The sequence below is a fragment of the Pongo abelii genome, chromosome 7 (assembly GCF_028885655.2).
Source record: "Pongo abelii isolate AG06213 chromosome 7, NHGRI_mPonAbe1-v2.0_pri, whole genome shotgun sequence".
NCBI lineage: Eukaryota > Metazoa > Chordata > Mammalia > Primates > Hominidae > Pongo > Pongo abelii.
In genome coordinates, this window is record NC_071992.2 from 15,067,860 (window position 1) to 15,089,347 (window position 21,488).

A 21,488-nucleotide genomic window follows, 5' to 3' on the forward strand; every position below is an offset into this window, starting at 1 on the left:
TCTCGGCCTCCCAAAGTGCTGGGATTACAGACGTGAGCCACCACGCCCGGCCTCTTTATAATTCTTGTCTGTCTTCCTCTATTAGAATCTATGCATCGCAAGAGCAGGGACTTAACCTGTCTTGTTTACTGATGTGTCCCCAGGTGTTAGAACAGTGCCTGGCAGATAGAACATGATCAATAAATACAGTTTTATGAAGAAACAACTAGACTGACAAATATTAATACCTTTCCTTTCTTAATTCTCACAATAGAAGTAATTTTATAGTTTCTGCTATAAAATTATGTGATCAAAAGCATTGAAACTAAATTTTCTCCAGTTGGAAGGGTACAAAAGACATATGCGGCAAAAAGTAATGTTACACTCTTTAAATGTATGTGCACGTGTGTGTGTGCATGTGTGTAGAAGACATAACTCCGACTAAATTTCTGATGCCTGGAATGATTTCGGATCAGGGCCATGTGTTCTTTTATTTTTTTTTTCTTTTGGCATAGAAAAGACAAACAACATTTTACCTTAAGAATATGATTCATTAGAATTTCAAATTGGATCAACATCAAGTAGTCTTAAATAGCAGATAATTTATAAAAATTAAATGCATAATCATAAGTAGCAGGTAATTTATAAGCCATTTATATTTGACCTTTAGGTATATCAGAAATATTTTGCATTAATTTCTTTTTTCTTTTTTTTTTTTTTTTTGAGATGGAGTCTTGCTCTGTTGCCCAGGCTGGAGTGCAGTGGCGCCATCTCTGTTCACTGCAAGTTCCGCCTCCCAGGTTCACACCATTCTCCTGCCTCAGCCTCCTGAGTAGCTGGGATTACTGGTGCCCACCACCACGCCTGGCTAAATTTTTGTATTTTTAGTAAAGATGGGGTTTCATCGTGTTAGCCAGGATGGTCTCAATCTCCTGACCTCGTGATGTGCCCACCTCGGCCTCCCAAAGTGCTGGGATTACAGGCGTGAGCCACCGCACCCGGCCTTGCATTAATTTCCTGTTTGTGATTTGATTAGATAAATAACAGAGTAATCTTGTATCTTTTGAACCATATAATGCTTCCAAGGTGAAATAATAACTTTTAAAAACTACTATTTATTGCATTTTTACCTTTCATAGACAAGGCTTTACAACCATTATCTGCTTCAGTGTTCATCAACTCTATGTGGAAGGTACCATCATCACACGAGAGATGGTGGGTGAAGCCAAGGCTTAAGGTAAATAACTTGACCAAAGTCATATCCCAAGATAGAGCTGGCGTTAGAGCTCAGGTCTGCCTGACCCCAGAATTCAACTTTTTAAAGTAACCACCATGATATTCTGCAGAGGCCGCAAACACAACTAAATAAGTAATTTTAATAGGACCATCAATGTGTAGTTTAGTACAAATCTTTATTATTTTCTCTTCTGTCCTCTGTTCAATTTGAGAAATTACCCAAAAGCTCTCCCAAGATCTCTCACATCTGCTCCCTCCTTTAATTTTCTACTGCTACCATAAGAAAACCAAGCAGTGAATAAACCCTGGGTAATCATTACAACTGCCACTCATAATTTTCCTGTTACCTGACCCCCCACCTCACCTTTCTTTGTGTAATTAATCCTACAGGCCATCTTCTTGCAAGACTCCATCTATCAGTTTTACCCTATGCCTCCAATTATGCCAGTCTTTGGGAATATAGAGCTCTCTGTGAGGTTTTTATCATGGCAGGGACTCCAGTGTGATGTGTGCAAGAAGTGCTTATACCACTCAACTCTGGCCCAGGGAAGGGTGCATCTTGTGATCCATTGGTTGTTCTGATTTGGAGATCACAAGAAAAGGTCTCACTGGTGACCTTCAATATAGAGAAGGGAATGGAAGCCGTGGTGATTCCCAGGGAGAATATTCAAAGCCAGACAAAGGGAGAATTGAGTCTAGAATCTAGATATAAGATTTCAGGGGCAGATATAGGAAGAGGAGCCATTGAAGGGTCTGGAAACAACTGTTGAAGAATAGAAGGAAAAACAGGAGGGCAGCCAGAAGCCAGGAGCAGAGTGAAAGTCAAGGAAGAGAAGCAGTTCAATCGCATCTGATGCTGTGGTGAGAGACAGCACTGGCACTACTGGATTTGTCAGACAAGAGAAGGAGTGGGGAAAAATGATGGAGCAATAACCAATAATTAAATTAAGAAAGAGACTGGGTATGATGACTCATGCCTGTAATCTCAATACATTGGGAGGCTGAGGTGGGAAGATTGCTTGAGGCCAGGAGCTCTAGACCAGCCTGGGCAACATAGAGAAACCCCATCTCTACAAAAATTAAAAAAAAAAAAATTAGCCAGGCATGGTAATGTGTGCTTGTATTCCCAGAAACTCAGGAGGCTGAGGCAGAAGGATTGCTTGAGCCCAGGAGTTTGAGGCCGCAGTGAGTTATTGTGCCAGTGCACTCCAGCCTGAGCAACAAATATTAAGCATGCAAATTAAAAGAACAGGAGCCTGGCCAGGCGTGGTGGCTCACGCCTGTAATCCCAGCACTTCTGGAGGCCAAGGTGAGCGGATCACGAGGTGAAGAGATCGAGACCATCCTGGCCAACATGGTGAAACCCTGTCTCTACTAAAAATTCAAAAATTAGCTTGGCATGGTAGTGCATGCTTTTAATCACAGCTACTTGGGAGGCTGAGGCAGGAGAATCGCTTGAACCTGGGAGGCAGAGGTTGAAGTGAGCCGAGATTGCGCCACTGCACTCTGGCCTGGTGACAGAGCGAGACTCCATCTCAAAAAAAAGAACAAGACCTCGTCTCTAAAAAATAAAAATAAATTATAAATCAAGAAAGAAATATAAGACAAAGAGGAGATTAAAGTTTGGCTTATAAAGGAAGGGATGAGCTAGGGCAATACCTGAAAGAGTGTCAAGAGAAAAAAAACAATTCACTCTTCCCCATCCACATCTTTTCTCCCTATCCACTAACAGCAGAGTCAAACTAAGGAAGGATTTATTGAATAGGTAGGTGGTGGAGAAAATACAGAATGCTGTGGTGAGAGACTGCACTGGCACTGCTGGATCTGTCAGATAAGAGAAAGTGTGGGGAGAAATGATGGAGCAATAGCCAATAATTAAATCAAGAAAGAGGCTGAGTGTGATGGCTCATGCCTGTAATCCCAACACATTGGGAGGCCGAGGTGGGAAGATTGCTTGAGGCCAGGAGCCCTAGAACATAGAGCTGGGCAACATAGAGAAACCCCATCTCTACCAAAAAAAAAAAAAATTAGCCAGGCATGGTGATGCATGCCTGTAATTCCAACTATACTTGCTAAAGAGAAAAAGGGTGAGGACTAGTAGGAACAGAGCAATGGAATTTGAACCTAAGTGAGAGTGTGAAAAACTGGTAGAGCAAAGCAGGAGGTGGGAAGGAATGGAGATGAGGATGGAGACAGATCAGTATTAGATGACAGGAGCAACACATCTTTCATTGATGTTGGAGGAGAGAAAGAAGCAAAGAGGCACCTATAGCTATTTGCAGGTGTGATGCCCGGACATCTCTCAATGGTCTCAATTTTCTATGAGAAGAGGAACGCAAGGGTGTTAAGAGGTAAGGATGCTAAGAGATAAGTGCAAGTAAAATTGTTGAATAGCCATCTTGAAATGTGGGAGAAAATCCAAGGAGACCAAAAGATACTGCAGAATAGCAGGGGAGGCCCAATCAAAGGTGGTAGAGTGGTTCTGGCCTGTGTGTGTCTGAACTTCCCTATGTTATCAATGAAATATCCCAAGAGACCGTCAGCATTCCCTTAATTACACATTGACTAGAAGACTATTCCTAATTCAAACTTAAAAAATACGTCACTATGATGAAGAAAATGCTCTGACTGTCTGACAACCAGGGAATTCTGGTTCTGGAAATGGTACTTATCTCATTGTAAAAAAAAATCGGCATGTTGGGAAGGTTTCTAATATAGCAGAATGAGCATAGGCTTTGGAGTCTGACAGATGTGGATGCAAACAAATCTCACCTGCTGGGTGACCTTTGGTAAATAACTCACCACTCTCTGTCAGTGTGAACACAGGGAAATTATTCATCCTCTGTCTCTGAAGCTCAGATTTCTCATGGTAGGACTGTCAAGAGGTTAAATGAAGTAACTTACATAAAGGTTAGCACTCACTAAATACTTAGTCTTGATCTCATCCCCTACCCGCATTCATCCTATGAGATTGGCTATCTCAGCAAGCCCTAAGAGACTGGCACACTCTGAGTGCCTGGATAAAACCACCGGATCCTGGGCTGTGTTGATTCATCAGGCCATAGCCAATCTATAAGGTTTTATCTATGCAGCCTCCTTAAACCTTTATCTCTACCTGTGCTTTAATTTATTTTTATGTTAAAGACATCCTTAAAGACTATATTATTCTTGATAATTTTTATTATATGCAGAACTTATTCTGGCATTTTCTCATAAATATTCTCAAACTGGGGTGGGGTTGGGGGGTGGTGAGTGTTTCACTGTGTGTCTTGTTCTTCCTGCTGATCTATAAATTCACAGTGAAGTGTGAGGGTGGGGCAGAGGCAGTTTGTCCTCTGTATCTGGGTCAGTGCTCCTTGGTAGATGGTCCGGGTCCTAATTCTGCCATTATAATCCTCTTATTCCACCACACAGTTATCAAAAGGAGTGGAAAGTTCTGTGGAAAAAAATTTGATGGTGAAAGAATGTTAAAATTAGCTTTAAATTCCAAGGAACATAAATAAAGAACAAGAGGTGACCTAGAATATCATAAAGATCAAAAAGGAGCTTTGAGGGTTTTGGGGTATGTCTTATTCATCTCTAGCTCAAGGCCTGGTGTGAGTGAATCTAGTATAAGGGGAAGGAATGAGAACTGACCATCACTAAATATGTACTCTGTGCTTGATCCGTGCGGTACTTCTTACATACATTTTTTTATTTACGCCTCCCAACGAGCCATTCGTTAGGAAATAATATCTCCATTTTTCACATGAACCTGCAGTTGAGAAATTAAATAACTTGATGTTCCCAGAAAGTCAGGTATAATGCTGGCATTTGAACTCAGACCTTTACACTACAAAGTTCATAATGTTTCCACTGTATTATTTTGCCTATTCTGAATACATCTCTATTTACAGAGCTAACAATTGTGATATTCCATGAGCTAATGTGTGCAATATAAAACCCAGTTTACAATTTAAATAAAGGCAGAATTTGTATCAAATAATTTGATATGCCACAGTTATATTTCAGTAGGTGCTTAAATTTATATATATGATTTTCTACTGCTTTGATCTCAGGTAAATACAAATTTCTTGACTTAATATGTTTATTATTGAATAACACAAATAATAGATGAGTTGAAAAGTGATTCATAGCTTAATTATAAGTAAACTCAACCATCCTAGATCTGCACAAACTAAGGCCTTTAATATGATGCTGATAGTAAATATGTAAAGCGTATAGTTGATCCTAGAATCTGTCTTCCAAATTTTGAGTGTTTGACTCTTAAGGGAGTGTCTATATTATGTAAAATTGACGCATAATAAAATAAAATTCTCAGCTCTGTCTCTTTCACTGTATTTCACTAAGTGAATTTTAGAGTTTTCTCAAGTTAATCTCATCTAAATTCCTTCTTGTAGTGTGCTGGGTTAGTTCAACTGGCATCCATCCATCCATCCATCCATTTACTCATGTAGCAAACCTATAGTAAGATTCTTCTATATGCGATACAGATTTGTGGGACAGTCATAGACATAGTGCTTGCTAACAGAGTCTCTCTCATATCAGAGAAGACTGACAATTAAGGAAGGTTGGATCACTACAAAGCATAATTTCCCAAGGTGACTTTCCTTCCTGTTTAATGATAAACATGTTCTTTTGTATCACCCATTTCTCTGTGGACTCTGCATAGAATGTATGCATGAGGCATAGAAGTATTTTGGTTATTTTTATGGTACTGTACTGGGGTTATAGGTTGTTAGATGCCATTAACAAGGGTGTTTCCTTTGCAAGAGGGACTGTATAAGGTTAAGAGATACGACTCCTATGGGAAAAGAAGTAGAAAGTGGAAAGCTCACAGGAACGTGCCGCCGCAGGTTTGTTGGTGTGCCCGACGGAGAGGAGCTGGTGCTGAGGGCATTTTCTATGTCCTGATCAAGCTGGTCCAGTTTCATAATCAGCAGCACCATGGAGTCCAGCCGCGCCCTATCTCGATCTTCTCTTATTTCCTGAGAAACAGAACATGTTGTTACTGAATCTGAAAGGCCATTTCTTAATAAGAATAAAAAGTTCCCTGTTCTTCAATGTGACAAAAGGGACACTGGATAATAGGCAGTCTTTAATTAGAAGAGAAGTTCCATTCTGTATCATCAATGGGCTCTTCATTGGGAAGATACTGAGTTAGTGCCAAGAAAGCATTTTACATGAATATTAAATATATGTCTTGTAAAGCTAAGTGCAATGAAAAAAGAAGTATAACAACAATGCGTAATGGCATGTATTTACTATTTTCCCACTACTTATTTTTGGGAAGGGTTATATATTTTTCTTCTTTTTTCACAGTACAAATTGATTATTTAAAAGGTACTAATAATTATTTGTGGCTAGACATTTAGGGATGCATATGAGATTATATTTTTGGAAGACTCTTTTGCAGTATAGTAAAAACACTGGAAAAGAATTAAGTGAGGCAAGTTTTCAGTTTGTGCAGGGGAACAGTTTTCCTGGCATGGGGCCGTTTAGCCACTGCTACTTAAAGCTATATCCTTACTAAAATCTCTTCTCTTGAGTTTCTTTTATTTTACACACTTTTATAAAACAGCTCCTGCAACAATTTGTATTTTTGTAAATGAGTATAATTACTTATTCTCAGTTCTCTATACTACAGACATATGTTGATAGAAATATTTTTAGTCATAGGAGTAGCTAAAGCTTCTCATTGAGCATATAGAGTTACTTGGGCATGACGCAACCATTCTGGTGTGTTTAAGTCAAGTCAAGTAGTTCTAGGAATCTTCCAGATTCCCTGTGTTGTGCAAGGTATTAGGATAGGGTAAGGTATTGGCCAAAAAAAAAAAAAAAAACAAAAAAAAAAAAAACAAAAAACCGTAGAAAGCACAGTTAGGTTCTTCAAAAGCAACATCTACAGAGAAATATCATGCACGCAGGGTCGGCTCTTTTGAGGCAAGTCATCATTTGTGACTTATGTTGCCATCCTCTCCATCTATCTGATTGTATTGATCTGGGTGAAATCAGATTATATTGATCTGGGTGAAATCAGCTTTAAAAGGACCAACAGTGGCTGACCAACAGTGGAAACATACATCTTGACAGAAGCCTGAGGGCTATCGATACAATGGTGGCAGATTGAGGGTTCACTTTGGTGATGGTTCCTTGTGAGATGAAATTGATGATGGCCTGAATCACAACTTCATTTTTAAAATTTTTTGCCATCTATTTTAATCCTTCTAAATTCCCCCAGCCACCATTAAAAGGCACCCCCAAAGAACAGGGTCTAGGATAATTTTGTGGGTTAATCTAATTTTATAGAACTTTGTATATCTTAAACAGCAAGAGCAGATTGTTAATATTACAGAGGCATTATCTTTCACATGTCAGATAATTGGTTAATCAGATTAAATTTTTCAGACAATCAATTAAGCTAACATTGGATATGTTACTTAAGTAAACAGAACTTGTGCATGGTTTAACAGATGAATGCAAATTGAAACAGCTAGCCCTGTTTTCACAAAGACAGATTAATTTTGAGAATATGTTAAGAATTTTTTGAGGTATGCTAATTCCTTCAGAATACTATGCTGTTGTTATTACTTCAGTCTCCTCCTATTGTCCCTGCTGTTTGAAACAAGACTGGGACAGAAAACTACATTTTTTTGTCATTATAAACTATTCTTATAAAGGGGTCCATGATATTTGCAAAGAAACAGACCTGATCTTTTCCATGTATCCTATCCCTCACTGCCACAGAGCTTTGTTACATTCAAAGAAGTGTTATTGATAGTATGATTGTGCTTATAACTTATTTAGGTTAATTCCCGAGTATTCCAGATAATGGAAAAATCTGATTAAATAGTAATTAAATCCCAGTAATCACTCTTCCCATGGGCTTCATTATATAATTTCTTTTTCTTTTAAACCAAAGTTGTGTTTGACAAGATGATGATCTTTGCATCTCTATGTCCACATATGATTTTGTGTGATTGTCTTTCCTTTCTCAGTTATGTCCTCAAAGACAAAGATTCGATTTTTTAACTGCCCGGTAGGCATAGAGTTAAGTTATATACTGCTCATGCAATCCATTTTCAGGAATAATAATAATGAAATCAATTGGAGCCACTGAAATAACACCTCCCAAAGCCTTAGAAAATATTTCTTGATATTTTCCAGCTACTACGTTAATGTTGGATAAAGCAGTATATCCTGCAGCCATCCTAGACAGATCAGCAGTAGTCTCAGAAACAATTTGTCTTTGAATTAACTGGATGCTGACATTGTGCTTTAAAAACATCTTCAAATCCATGGGATGAAGATCAAATTATTTCAAATGATCTGCCAAAAGGATTGAAACCAAACATTCTTACTCTATGATATTCCCTTAGATAAATAAGCCTATTTTGATTCCTTTTTCTTCCTGGATGCATCCTTATTCACCATCCATTACATTTAGCCTGAAGGGTCAAGTACACAGACCAGTATCATATATTACACATTCAAAAAAAAAAACTTCACAAAATAGAATGACTGCAAACCTGATGCTTTGGATAAACACTATTGCTCTCATTTTCAAAGCCCCAGTATTAATATTTCACAAAGTTTTAACCTTTCATATGTTGATGGCTATACTCCAGCAAATGTTTTCATGCCTGAAAACAGAGCAGCATATTTGCAGATTTTGTCTAAGTTGACATCTACAGTGTACTTAAAAAACTCCCTGTCACTATAGTCCAGGAAGAAAAACTTCTTAACAAGTGAAGCTGCCTACTAATGAAATTAGTATTTCAGTAACTTAACCTCTGTAAATCAAGACCAAGATGCTAAATTCTCTTCCCTCCCATCTTTTCTTCTTTCTTCCCTTCAGTCACTAGTCCAAGGGACTGAATATTTATCAGCAAGAAAGACAGATAAAATCTCTGTTTTCCTGAATATTATAGTCAACCATGGGAAGATAAGGAAAATCAACAGAGTCTTACGTATATAGTTTGAAATGGGAACAAATTAAGAAGAAAATAAGTAGGGTAATGAGATACACAGTAACTGCAAGGTTGTAGCCTGGTCGCAAAGAGCTCTTTGCAGAAGTGAGTAGTTAAACCATGCTGAGGGAGAGATGGAGGATGAGATGGAGGAGATGATAGAGAGAGAGAGGCAGAGATAAAGATAGAAAAGAGAGAGAATAAGGAGGAGGAAAAGGAAGAAGAGGAGAAGTGGGGGAGGAAGGGAGCAGTGATTGCAAAGAAGTCAAAAAGATGAGGAAAAGTGGGAAAACTGTTCTAGCAGAGTGAAGAGTAACACAGTGATGTTAAGGAGGAAATGGGTTTGGTTAATAAAAGAATCAGAAAAAAGAATACAAAAGTTGAATGAGAGGAAGTGAGAGGGAGAAGGAGTGAGTGCTAGTGCAAAATGAGGCTGGATTTAAATAGGAGACACCATTTTTTGTTTTAAAGGTCGCTATAAAGTGGTAAGTTTCATTCTTTGTGTAATGGAGGCCACTGTCAAGATGTAAGCAAAGGAGTGGTTTAGTACATTTTATAAACTTTTAGATTTCTTTCTTTCTCCCTCCTTCCTTTTTTCCCTTTTTGAAACAAAGTCTCACTCTGTTGCCCAGGCTGTAGTGCAGTGCAGTGGCACGATCTTGGCTCACTGCAGCCTGGATCTCTAGGGATCCAAGTGATCCTTCTATCCCAGCCTCCCAAGTAGCTGGTACTATAGGCACGTGCCACCAGGTCTGGCTTTTTTGTTGTTGTTGTTGTTGTCATTTTTTGTAGAGACAGGATTTTTTGTAGAGACGGGATTTTGTAGAGACAGGATTTGCCCAGGCTGGTCTCAAACTCCTGAACTCAAGAGATACTCTCATCTCGGCTTCCCAAAGTGCTGGGATTACAGGTGTAAGCCATTGCATCCGGCCTAGGTTTCTTAATACATATTGTGAATCAAACATTTTTGAAACCTTACAATAGTTTCCACCCGGCAATGCCCCATGACTAATGCGTGCTCTTTATCCTAAGGTTATTTTTTCTAGTTTTGGTCTTGTTATGCTGAAGTCTAAATTGAACACATATTCAGTGATTGTAAAGAAATACCAGGTTATTTTATTACAAGGCCTCATACATTTTAAGATCAAAGTGGAATAGGAAAAGGTACTGTTTGGGGAGCATATTTCTTAGAAGCAGGAAATGGGTGGGCCATGGCATGTTGGTAAATGTTTAGCAACTGAATCTCCAAATAAAATGAAAGTCCTTATTTGGAGCATTTGTGGATTTCTGTGGTGTAAATATTCCCCTGACCCATTTCAAGCTGCCAACAAGATGTTACTGACTTCAGGGTTGGAAGAAATGTGCATAATTGGCCCATTCGAGCTGGTGTGAACCAGTGTCAGCTGGCATATGGTGACTCCAAAGCACACTGGGGTAGGGGCCAGAAGGATGGAGAATTCTTCTTAGATTTTGACTTGAACAGAAACATTGATAGTTACATATATAGTTATAATTATGGTTTAGTCAACATAATAACATATTAAAATAACACATTTTATTTTTTAAATACATTTATTTTCCTTAATATTGGAAGGAACTCCCTGGGCAACAGGGATTAACATTACTAAGGAATTACGTGAGCAACAAGGAATTTACCTTGTTGCCCAGGTAAATTTTAGTATGAATTGTAGATTTCAAGTCTGTGTACTTCTGGGCCAGGCATGGTGGCTCACGCCTGTAATCCTAGCATTTTGGGAGGCAGAGGTGGGTGGATCACTTGAGGTGAGAAGTTGGAAACCAGCCTGGCCAACATGGTGAAACCCCATCTCTGCTAAAAATACAATTTTTTAAAAAATAGACAGGCATGGTGGCGGGCACCTGTAATCCTAGCTACTTGGGAGGTCTGAGGCAGGAGAATCGCTTGAACCTGGGAGGTGGAGGCTGCAGTGAGCCGAGATCGTGCCATTGTACTCCAGCATGGGCAACGAGAGTGAAACTCCATCTCAGATAGATAAATAAATAAATAAATAAATTAATTAATTAATTAATTAATTTTGTGTACTTCTGGAGGATTTTTTTTTTTTTTAGTAGTGGCTCCTTTAGCTCTCTTCCTTGCTCTATTTATTATTTATGTTTGTAAACTTCTTTAAAATTTATTATAATTAACATATTTTTTATTTCAACTTTCAGACTCAGAACTGCATGTGCAGACTTGTTACATGGGTATATTGTGTGATGCTGAGGTCTGGGGGTATGATTGATTCCGTCACCCAGGTAGTGAGCATAATACCTAAGAGGTAGTTTTTCAACCCTTGCCTCCCTCCCTCCTTCTCCCCTCTGTGGTCCCCAGTGTCTATTGTTCCCATCTTTATGTCTATGAGTATCCAACAATTAACATATTTTTATATTGACATTTATACTTAAGTCAAAACACAATTCTTTAAGTTACTGATAGGTCATTTGGATACTTCACTCAACACCAAATAATTAGGAAATATAAAAGTTCAAGGTTCCAGTGCCTTGATTTTACAGATGAGAAAACTGAACTCCAGGGAGTTTTTAAAATCCATTGGTAAAGTCGAGACTAGAGCCTGGCTCTTCCCACTCCCCTTCCTGTTAGCTTTCCAGTTCTACATGTTGGTTTCCCTCCATGTTAAATATTTTAAATTTTATGCCCACTTGGGTATCATGAATTCTCTCCTCAACTTCTGCATCCTGGTTTTTCTTCCTGTCAATATACAGAAACTGTGTTTTTGAAGAACACCAATTACTACAACACTAATTGCAAGAAACTTGTGAAGTCGTCTTGCCCTCTTTTCTTTTCTCTTTTGTTTTCTTTTCTTTTCTCTTTCCTTCCTTCCTTCCCTCCCTCCCTTCCTCCCTCCCTCCTTCCTCTCTCTTTCTTTTTTTTTTTTTTTGGAGATGGAGTCCAACTCTGTTTCCCAGGCTGGAGTGCATTGGCACAATCTTGGCTCACTTCAACCTCTGCCTCCCAGGTTCAAGCGATTCTCCTGCCTCAGCCTCCCAAGTAGCTGGGATTATAGGCACTCGCCACCATCCCCAGCTAATTTTTTTTTTTTTTTTCAGTAGAGACGGGATTTCACTGTGTTGGCCAGGCTGGTCTTGAACTCCTGACCTCGTGATCCGCCCACCTCGGCCTCCTGAAGTGCTGGGATTACAGGCGTGAGCCACTGCGCCTGACCTTGCCCAGTTCTTTAAACTTTTATTTAGCAATCATTTAAGGTATGTTTATTGACCACTATGTGCTATACACTGTTTCAGAGGAAGCAACCTATTTCATATTTGTACAGGTATAAATTTTTAAAAAGTTTATAGTGTCCAATTCTGCCTTCCTCTAACTTCTCAGCTTGTCCCACAAGAACCAGACAGAAATAGCAGTGTCTGTATTCCATGAAACAGCCTTTCAAATATTTGAAGAATGATGTGGTGCCCATGTTCTTTCATTTTTGGGTGAATCATCCTCAGTTCCTTTAATTATTTCTCATATGACATGTTTTCAAATCCTCGGTAATTATGTTTACTCTTCTCTGGATATGATATAATTCTGTCAATGACTCAATTAACTGTTGGTGCCCAGAATTAAATATATTACTCTATGTGTTCTCTGACCAGGGCAGACAAGGCAAGTGCTTCTGTGTTCTATATACCCTCTTTAAAGCAGCCTAAGAATTTTGTGCCTGTTTAGAACATGAACAGGCTATTCTTAACGGAATAGCCACAGTCTGCTTTTTTAATGAGGAAAACGTATTTAGTTGACTGTGAGCTGAACTTGAGTCAATGCTGTGATGTATGTCTCTTTTTCCCATTATGTGCCTGTGTAGTGCTAAGAACAGAAACATCCTGTTGCTTTGGGACCGCAACCAGCTGCTGTCAAAGTTTAGATAATATATGTAGCTGCTGTGGAAGAAATTTGCAGTTGTATCTCTTTCAGACATAGATCAATAGATACGAGGCAAATTAGGAGAGAAATTTCAATTCAATTTGATTTACTGTCAGAAACCTAAGATGTCCAAGCCCATGGTGGTAACCTGGAAATCTGAAAGAAGCTCCTAATTTACTTGGAAGAGCTATTTAGTTCCTGGGCAGAGAAGCCTCTTTGATTGCAGTGGTATCTGGGGAAGATGAATAGGGTTTTTAGAGAATCATTCTTTCCTGAAAGTGTCAGATTCTGTGAGGCTTAAACAACAGGAGTCTCCTCTCTGCTTCTTTCCTTCCATCTGGGAAAGATAATCCCAACACCCCTCTTTCTACAAATGCTCTTAATTGAACAGCACAAACACAGCAGACACACACAAGGCAGTTGGGGAGGAGGTGCAAATTACTGGACATTTTGCAGACTGGAGAAATACAAAGTCCAGAAAAGAGTGTGCCTCTTCTAGAGAGACACAGGCTCTGTTTTCCTAATGCCAGCATTTGGAAGAGAACCAAAAAGTTCAGTAAAATACCCAGACGCTTCCAAATAGTGGACGATTGGTTTGGCAAATATAGCATTGCTTGAACACTTTGCTTGTCAATGAACGGTGGCATCACATAGTCATGATAAATTAAATGCTAAACCGGGAATAGAACTGAAACTTCCTGACACAAGGTTCTGGCCCCTGTGCTGTCTTCAATTCCATATGTGTCTTACTGGTTATTCTGGGCTGGTAATACTCCTTGCTCACCCGTGAAAGAAAGGGACCTTTTAGCAAAAGACTTGGCTTAGTTTCATCCTGAAGTATTTGATCTTTGGCCAGCTGGACTAGTGTAAAAATCTCATATTAGCGTTATATGTTTCATTTGACAATAAATTTCTCATTCTAGACTTTCCTTTCTTAAAATAATATCTTGTTTTAAAAACCAGAAAGTTATTAAATCTCTTTTTTTAGAGCAGTGAAGATTTTCATGTAAATTGACACTAAGAAGCTAATGATAATGTAATTATCCTAAGTCAGAATTTCTAGGCAAGTTAAATAAGTCAGTCTTAATTTTTATTCCACTGTGTTTCAATTTGAAACTTAGGTAGACTAGCAGGAAGGAAAACAACAACTATTTCCTGTTTGCTAGATATATTCCGTTCAACTCCAAGTTATAGGCATATTATCTTCTATTAATAACATGTGCCACTATGACTATAATATTAGGTCATGACGATGGATAGATAATATTGTTATTTAAAGTTGCAACAAGCAATCTTTTAACTGACATGTAATCATTAGTTAGCGATCATGGCTTTATATTATCTGTTTAAATGTATCTGCTATTAATTTGCTTCCACTTATTAAGACATGGTGAAGAAAATTGGTTTCTCTTTTGCTAGATTTTTAAACTCCAACTAGGCTTCAAACAGAGCACTGATTAGCCAGAACTTTTGTAACTTGCCTGCACAGTTTCCTAAATAGTTTCAAAGGATATTGATATAGCTCGTCCAAATAGTTTCAAAGGATATTGATATAGCTCGTCCTGAGAAGTGTTCAGAAGTGGCAGGTGTGAAGCAGGGGGAGAACTGGGTGGGCAGCAGCTCCTCCCTCTCCCAGGGAAATCTGCGCATGGCTTCCTCCATGCACTTCAAAGGCCCATTTTGGGGACTGGGATATAATTTCTACCTAAATCATTTCGTAAGCATGTGGGAACCAGTCTTCATGTTAAGTGCTAAAATTAAAGATTGGCGTTCAGGTCACTAAATACATTATAGAATATAGTATAGTCTTGTTGAGCTGATATGTATTCCATACTATCATGCTTATGTGGTATCTGCCAATTCCTGTGACTCTTTTTTATTTTTATTTTTTACAATACTCAGTAACTCTTTGCTTTGGCTCAGGTTTTAAAGCAGACAAGACTTTTCTTGCTTTGAAAACATAAGAAAAATATCTATTTAACACTGAAATTCCATAAATTGTTTTTAGGAATATTATGATGATCCTTGCTTTGCCATGAACAACAAAAAAAAGACATAAGTAAACATGTATTCCTTTTTCATAAAAAGTAGCCCTTTTTTTTTTTTTTTTTTTTTAAAGTCTTGTATTGACCTGACTTCTGTCTACTTTTCTGCCGGCACTGTTGTAACTCTCTGATTCAGCCCAGTGGCCCGCAAATGTCAATCATCCTGAGTCCAACAACTATATTTTCCTCAATAATTTGTATTTATTATTTTTACCACTGTATCTTCCTTAATACTTTATAGCTGCATTTTTAATATTATATATACATGCTATATAATATGTAATCTGCTATATTTCTAACACATATGAGACTACAAAATTATCAAAATAGAGATTCTTTATGCTATCTGATGTAATCTCAATTAAGCCATACTATGTTGTAGGAAATGCTTTACTACAAGTAGAAAGCTTCTTTTGGTTTCTCAAGTATGTCATCTTCTCCCTCATTTGCAATTTGAATTTGCAGATTTAGAAAATAAAACTGTAGGATGTCTAGTTATATTTGAATTTCAGATAAACAAAAAATAATTTTTTAGTATAAGTAGATCCAAATATTGCATAAGACAATATTGCATTGGACATACTGTGGCTAAACATTTTTATCTGAAATTAAAATGTAACTGGGTATTTTATGTTTTATCTGGCAACTGTAGTTTTCATTCATGTCATAATGTTCTTTTCGCTTAACACGCTTCTTGCTGGGTATATCAGAGGAAACCCTTGGCTTCAAGGGCAATGTGACTCCAATGGAGGGGTCTCTCAAAGGCTTGTTTCTTTGAATTAATAAATAGTATTTGTCTCTTTATGTTTAATTTTACAGCTTCGGTGAGTAGTAGTTTTCAATAGCGGCAGATTATCAGTATACTTGTATAGCTTTGGACACTTCTACATGCTAAGGTTCCCCTGACCAAATTCTGATTTGGTAGGCATATGGGGAGGCTAAGCTATGTGTTTTTAAAAAGTTCCACTGATGTATTCATAGCACAGCTAGGTTTGAGGAACATTTTAATAGATTGCAGAGAAAACCATTACATGGTTTCTGATGAAAATTAGGGTGACAAGAATTAGAGTCTCACCTAGTGTAATTCCACAAGAAGAACTTCATTAATCTCCTATATTAACAGATTTAAGAAAAAAATACGACAAATAAATATCAAAAAGGGCATTTATAACATTTCAAACTGATTTGAAATCTTTCGATAGTGATTACAAACAACAAAATAAATTAAAATAAAAAAAACCTCTTTTAAGTGGCAAGGACTTAGAAGGCAATGTTCTTCACCTGATTATGAGTCTAAGACACTTAGAGCAAGCGTTGAGGATAATGAGGAAACACTGGAAATATTTCTATACAACTAGGAAAAAGTAAGAATGCTTGTTATCACATATTCTACTCAACATTACACTTGAGGTTCTGCCCAACGCAACAAAAAAAACAACAACAAAACAGAGATGATTATATTACAAAGGAAGAAAATGTGTACCTCAAAAATCCAAGAGAATAATCTGACAATCTGATAATTTAAACAAATCAAAGAATTTGGCTTAACAAAGAAAAACACAAGACTACTCTTGTCCTCTCCCATTAATCATTTAAAAAATGGAATAGGAGGAAAAAACCCTCATATCACAGTAGCAAAAAAGACTATAAAATACCTAGAAGTAACTAAAAAAAGAAATAATACCATTATGAAAAAAAACCCAAAAATGTCACCAAAGAATGTAAAAGACTGAATAAATGGAAAGATATATACTTGCTCTGGAGAGGAAAGTTCCAACATACTGTACAACTAATTTGTTATGTGTACTCTCTGTTTCCCCACTAGGTTGTCAGCCCCACAAGGGTAATCACGGTTTGTTTTGTTCACTGATGCAAACAAAGAATCTACAGCAGTGGCACATAATCATCACATAATAAATGCTTGTTGAATGAATGAATGAATGAGTAAAATATTCTGTTTGAATTAATTTAAAAACTCAAAGGAGTCTAAATGAAACCCTCATGGGTTTTACGGGTTTTTAAAAAATGAACCCACCTGCAGAGCTGATTCTTCAAAAACGAAAATGAAGACCAAGAAACATATTATCCAGCAGTCATACCTGTTGGTATTTTTATTCAAATGAGTTGAAAATGTATGTCCACATAAACACCTGCATACAGATGTTTATAGCAACTTTATTCATACTTGCTAAAGCTTGAACTAACGAAGATACCCTTCAGTAGGTGAATGGATAAACAGTGGTACATTTAGACAAAAAACATTATTCAACAGTAAAAACAAATGAGCTATCACGCCATGGAAAAATATGGAGGAAACTTAAATGCATATTACTAAGTGAAAGAAGTCAGTCTGATGAGCTATCTACTGAATAATTCCAGTTATATGATATTCTGGAGAGGCAAAACTATGGAGACGGTAAAAAGACTACCAAGAAGGAAGGGATGAAAATCCAGATCATAGAGGAGTTTTAGGGCAGTGAAACTATTCTGAATGATTATATGTTAGTAGATACCTGTCATTATACATTAATCCAAACCCATAGAATGTACACCAAGAGTGGACACTGATGTAAACTATGAACTTTGAGTGATACTGACATGTCATTGTAGAGTCATTGATTGTTACAAATGTACTACTTTGGTGCTGGATGTTGATGGTGGCTATTGGCAGAGGGCATATAAAATATTCTGTACCTTCCACTCAATTTTGCTGGAAACCTAAAACTGCTTTTTAAAAAGGCCATTAAAAATATGAAACAAAATAAAGAAAATGGAAAGAGACTAGAAAATTTTTAGTGTGGATATCTTTAAATACACACAAAATACAGAAAAATAATAAATTTTGATTTATCTGTCAGATTAAAAATGACCAATATTTTGCTCATTTATCCCTCTTCACATTTTTATCAGTGTTTTAGGTAAATCCCAGAGACCATATAATTTCATCCACAAATGCTTAGGTATAAGTTGATTTTAAATTTCATCTGCAAGAGAAAAGGAGTCAAAATTGTAAAATCTTTTTTAAAAATCCAAATGTTCTATGAAACAACACACTGTATAAAGTGTCCACAAAGAAAAGACTGATAAAAGTTAAAATACAATTATAGACTGGGAGAAAATATTTAGAGCATATGTATGACAATGAATGAAGAAGTTATAAAAAGACAACCAAATAAAATTGGTCAAAGCATATAAAGAGTCTATTAATAGAAGAATTCCTAATGACTTAAAACCTCAAAGCATCACTGGTAATTAAAACAATACTAATTAATTATGAATGAGAATTATTATTTTTTTCATAAAAAAGAAATCATGACCACACTCAAGTTTGACAATATTTTGGAAATAGAATTTTTTTCCCCTTTGGAGAGTAGCTTGGGAGTCTCTATCGAAAATAAGGTAGAACATATTCTTCAACCTGGTAATTTAATTTTAGATACCTGTCTTAGAAAATTACTTGCACACATGCAAAGATAGTATAATCAATACTCTCTTCATTGTAGCATTTTTTGCTAGTAGCCAAAGAACTGGAAATAACTTACTATCAATAGAAAATTTTAACTGAATGAGTTATGGCACCATTATTTCTTGGGTCACAATGCAGTAGTTGCATACGATGACGCAGATCCACGTGCACTGACAGGGCCATGAGTAACCTACGTAATGCTTCAATGCGAGTTAGAAAAATGTCCCCTTGTGCGGGGGCTCACGCCTGTAATCCCAGCACTTTGGGAGGCCGAGGTGGGCGGATCACGAGGTCAGGAGATCGAGACCTCCTGGCTAACATGTTGAAACCCCGTCTCTACTAAAAATACAAAAAATTAGCCGGGTGTGGTGGCGGGAGCCTGTAGTACCAGCTACTCGGGAGGCTGAGGCAGGAGAATGGCGTGAACCCAGGAGGCGGAGCTTGCAGTGAGCTGAGATCGTGCCACTGCACTCCAGTCTGGGCGACAGAGCGAGACTCCATCTCAAAAAAAAAAAATAAATAAATAAAATGCTCGTTTGAATGGATGCAGCCATGTGCTAGGGTTCATGTTTAATGAGCAAAACACAGGTTGCTTATCAGCCCCCACTCAGCACTTTAGTGTGGTGTCCTTGTGCGGGGCATAACCTGCCCAACAGTACTTGGGACCCTGCTACTCATAAGGAAAGTGCTCTATAGAGAGTTTGCTAAGTAGAGAAATAAAGGTAAAGAACACTCTACACCAAGCTTTTCCAACCCGCAGCCCAGGACAGCTTTGAATATGGCCCAACACAAATTCATAAACTTTCTTAAAACATTGTGAGATTTTTTTGCGATTTTTCTTTTTTCTTTTTTTTTTTTTTAGCTCATCAACTATCCTTAGCGTTAGTGTATTTTGTGTGTGGCCCAAGATAATTCTTCCAATGTGGCCCAGGGAAGCCAAAACATTGAACACCCCTGCTCTACAGCATAAAATCCTTAATATATTTCTCTCTTTCTCTCTCTCTCCCCCCCCCACACACACACGAGCACACATACAGACACATCCAATGCAAAATTATTTCTCTGTGTGTGTGTGTGCACACATATATATATATACACATATATGCGCAAAAAAAATCTGGAAGGATATCTGATATGGTTTGGCTTTGTGCCCCACCCAAATCTCATCTTTCCAGGTGTTGAGGGACGGACCTGTTGGGAGGTAATTGGATCATGGAGGAGGTTCCCCCATGCTGTTCTCATGATAGTGCGTGAGTTCTCACACGATCTGATGGTTTTATGCGTGATGTTTTCCCCTGCTCTATTGCTGTCTCCTGCCACCTAGTAAAGAAGGTACTTGCTTCTCCTTAGCCTTCCACCATGATTGTAAGTTTCCTGAGGCCTCCCAGCCATGCGGAACTCTGAGTCAATTAAAGCCCCTTTCTTTATAAATTACCCAGTCTCGAGTAGTATCTTTATAGCAGTGTGAGAACAGACTAATACAGCATTCATCCCTGGGAGCTGAATATGGAGCTGGGAGAGGGGCAAAGAAACTTACATGTTACAGTTTGAAATTACTTCAACAAGCACATGATGGTGAATTATATCAGTGATATAAAAATAAATGCTTATTGAAAACAAAAACACAAAAAATTACAATCTGTAAAAAGCTGACACCACAAACACGAAAAAGCTCCCCACAAATTTTATTCCTTAACTGCATAACACACTTTATAATATATTTTTCATATACTATCTTTTTAACTTTGTTGAATTATGAGGGATTAAACATTTTTTGGTATGTTCATATATTGACATATGCTGAAGCCTTTAACATAATGACTGAGTATCCTTATTATTGGTATGAAAAGATGTCCATATATTCAATAAATATGGTTACTAAAGTATACCTAAGATAATTTCCATCTTTATGTGTATAGACAATTTATCTTTGCCAGTACAACTAACCCACAGCTAATTTTGTTGAGAACTTGTTGATGATCTCCTTTTGTGACCGTCACTCTCACTATGTTGAACCCTGGCTTGACCAATTTAATGTATGATCTGTTCTTCCTATGACTCATCGGCATTACAGTTTTCTTCTCATAGATTGCACAAATTCCTGAATATTTGCACTGTTTCTTTTAGCTCAAAGATAGAAAAGAATAGCATTATGACCTTGGCTTTCTACCATAAACCTAAACTGACGTTTTCTAAGAAGTGACATAATGGGACTCTATATGGAAAAGATAAGATTCAAAGAGACTTTATAAGTGAGCAGATAAAATATAGTTAGAAGATTCTGCATATGTAATTTAAAGCAAACATTCAGTGAATTAGCTTATACAATACATGCAGTAAACTAGGAAAAATATCCTTATTTGACACGATGTTTTTTTTTTTTTTTTTTGAGGCGGGGGGGCCAGGGACAGAGACTTGTTCTGTCACCCAGGCTGGAGTGCAATGGCTCAATCTCGGCCCACTGCAACCTCCACCTCCCAGGTTCAAGCGATTTTCCTGCCTCAGCCTCCTGAGTAGCTGGGATTACAGGCATGCGCCACCATGCCTGGCTAATTTTTTTGGTATTTTTAGTAGAGACATGGTTTCACCATGTTGATCAGGCTGGTCTCGAACTCCTGACCTTGTGATCCGCCCACCTTGGCCTCCAAAAATGCTGGGATTATGGGCGTGAGCCACTGCGCCTGGTCATGATGTTATTTTTTTTAAGTCAATGGCAACTAGTGCCATACAATGTGATTTGATGTAATTTAAAACACTTTAGTGATTTTATTTAGTGATTTAAGTGATTTACTAGTATTTAAATAAATTAAATAAATCACTATTTGCTAGTGATTTAAGTAAATACATTTTGAAATTTAAAAATATTATTAGTCACTTGTTGTGAAAAACTA

General features: G+C 37.6%; 1 protein-coding gene across 3 annotated transcripts in view; it reads right to left on the reverse strand.

Moving 5' to 3' along the window:
* DLC1 (DLC1 Rho GTPase activating protein) overlaps window positions 1–21,488 on the reverse strand; it is a 524,846-nt gene that overhangs the window by 316,261 nt on the left and 187,097 nt on the right. For all 3 annotated transcript variants that reach the window (XM_054561211.2, XM_024250985.3, XM_024250984.3), the window contains exon 3: window positions 6,054–6,203. In XM_054561211.2, coding sequence (XP_054417186.2) covers window positions 6,054–6,203 — 150 coding nt within the window. The remainder of the gene's footprint in view (window positions 1–6,053; window positions 6,204–21,488) is intronic.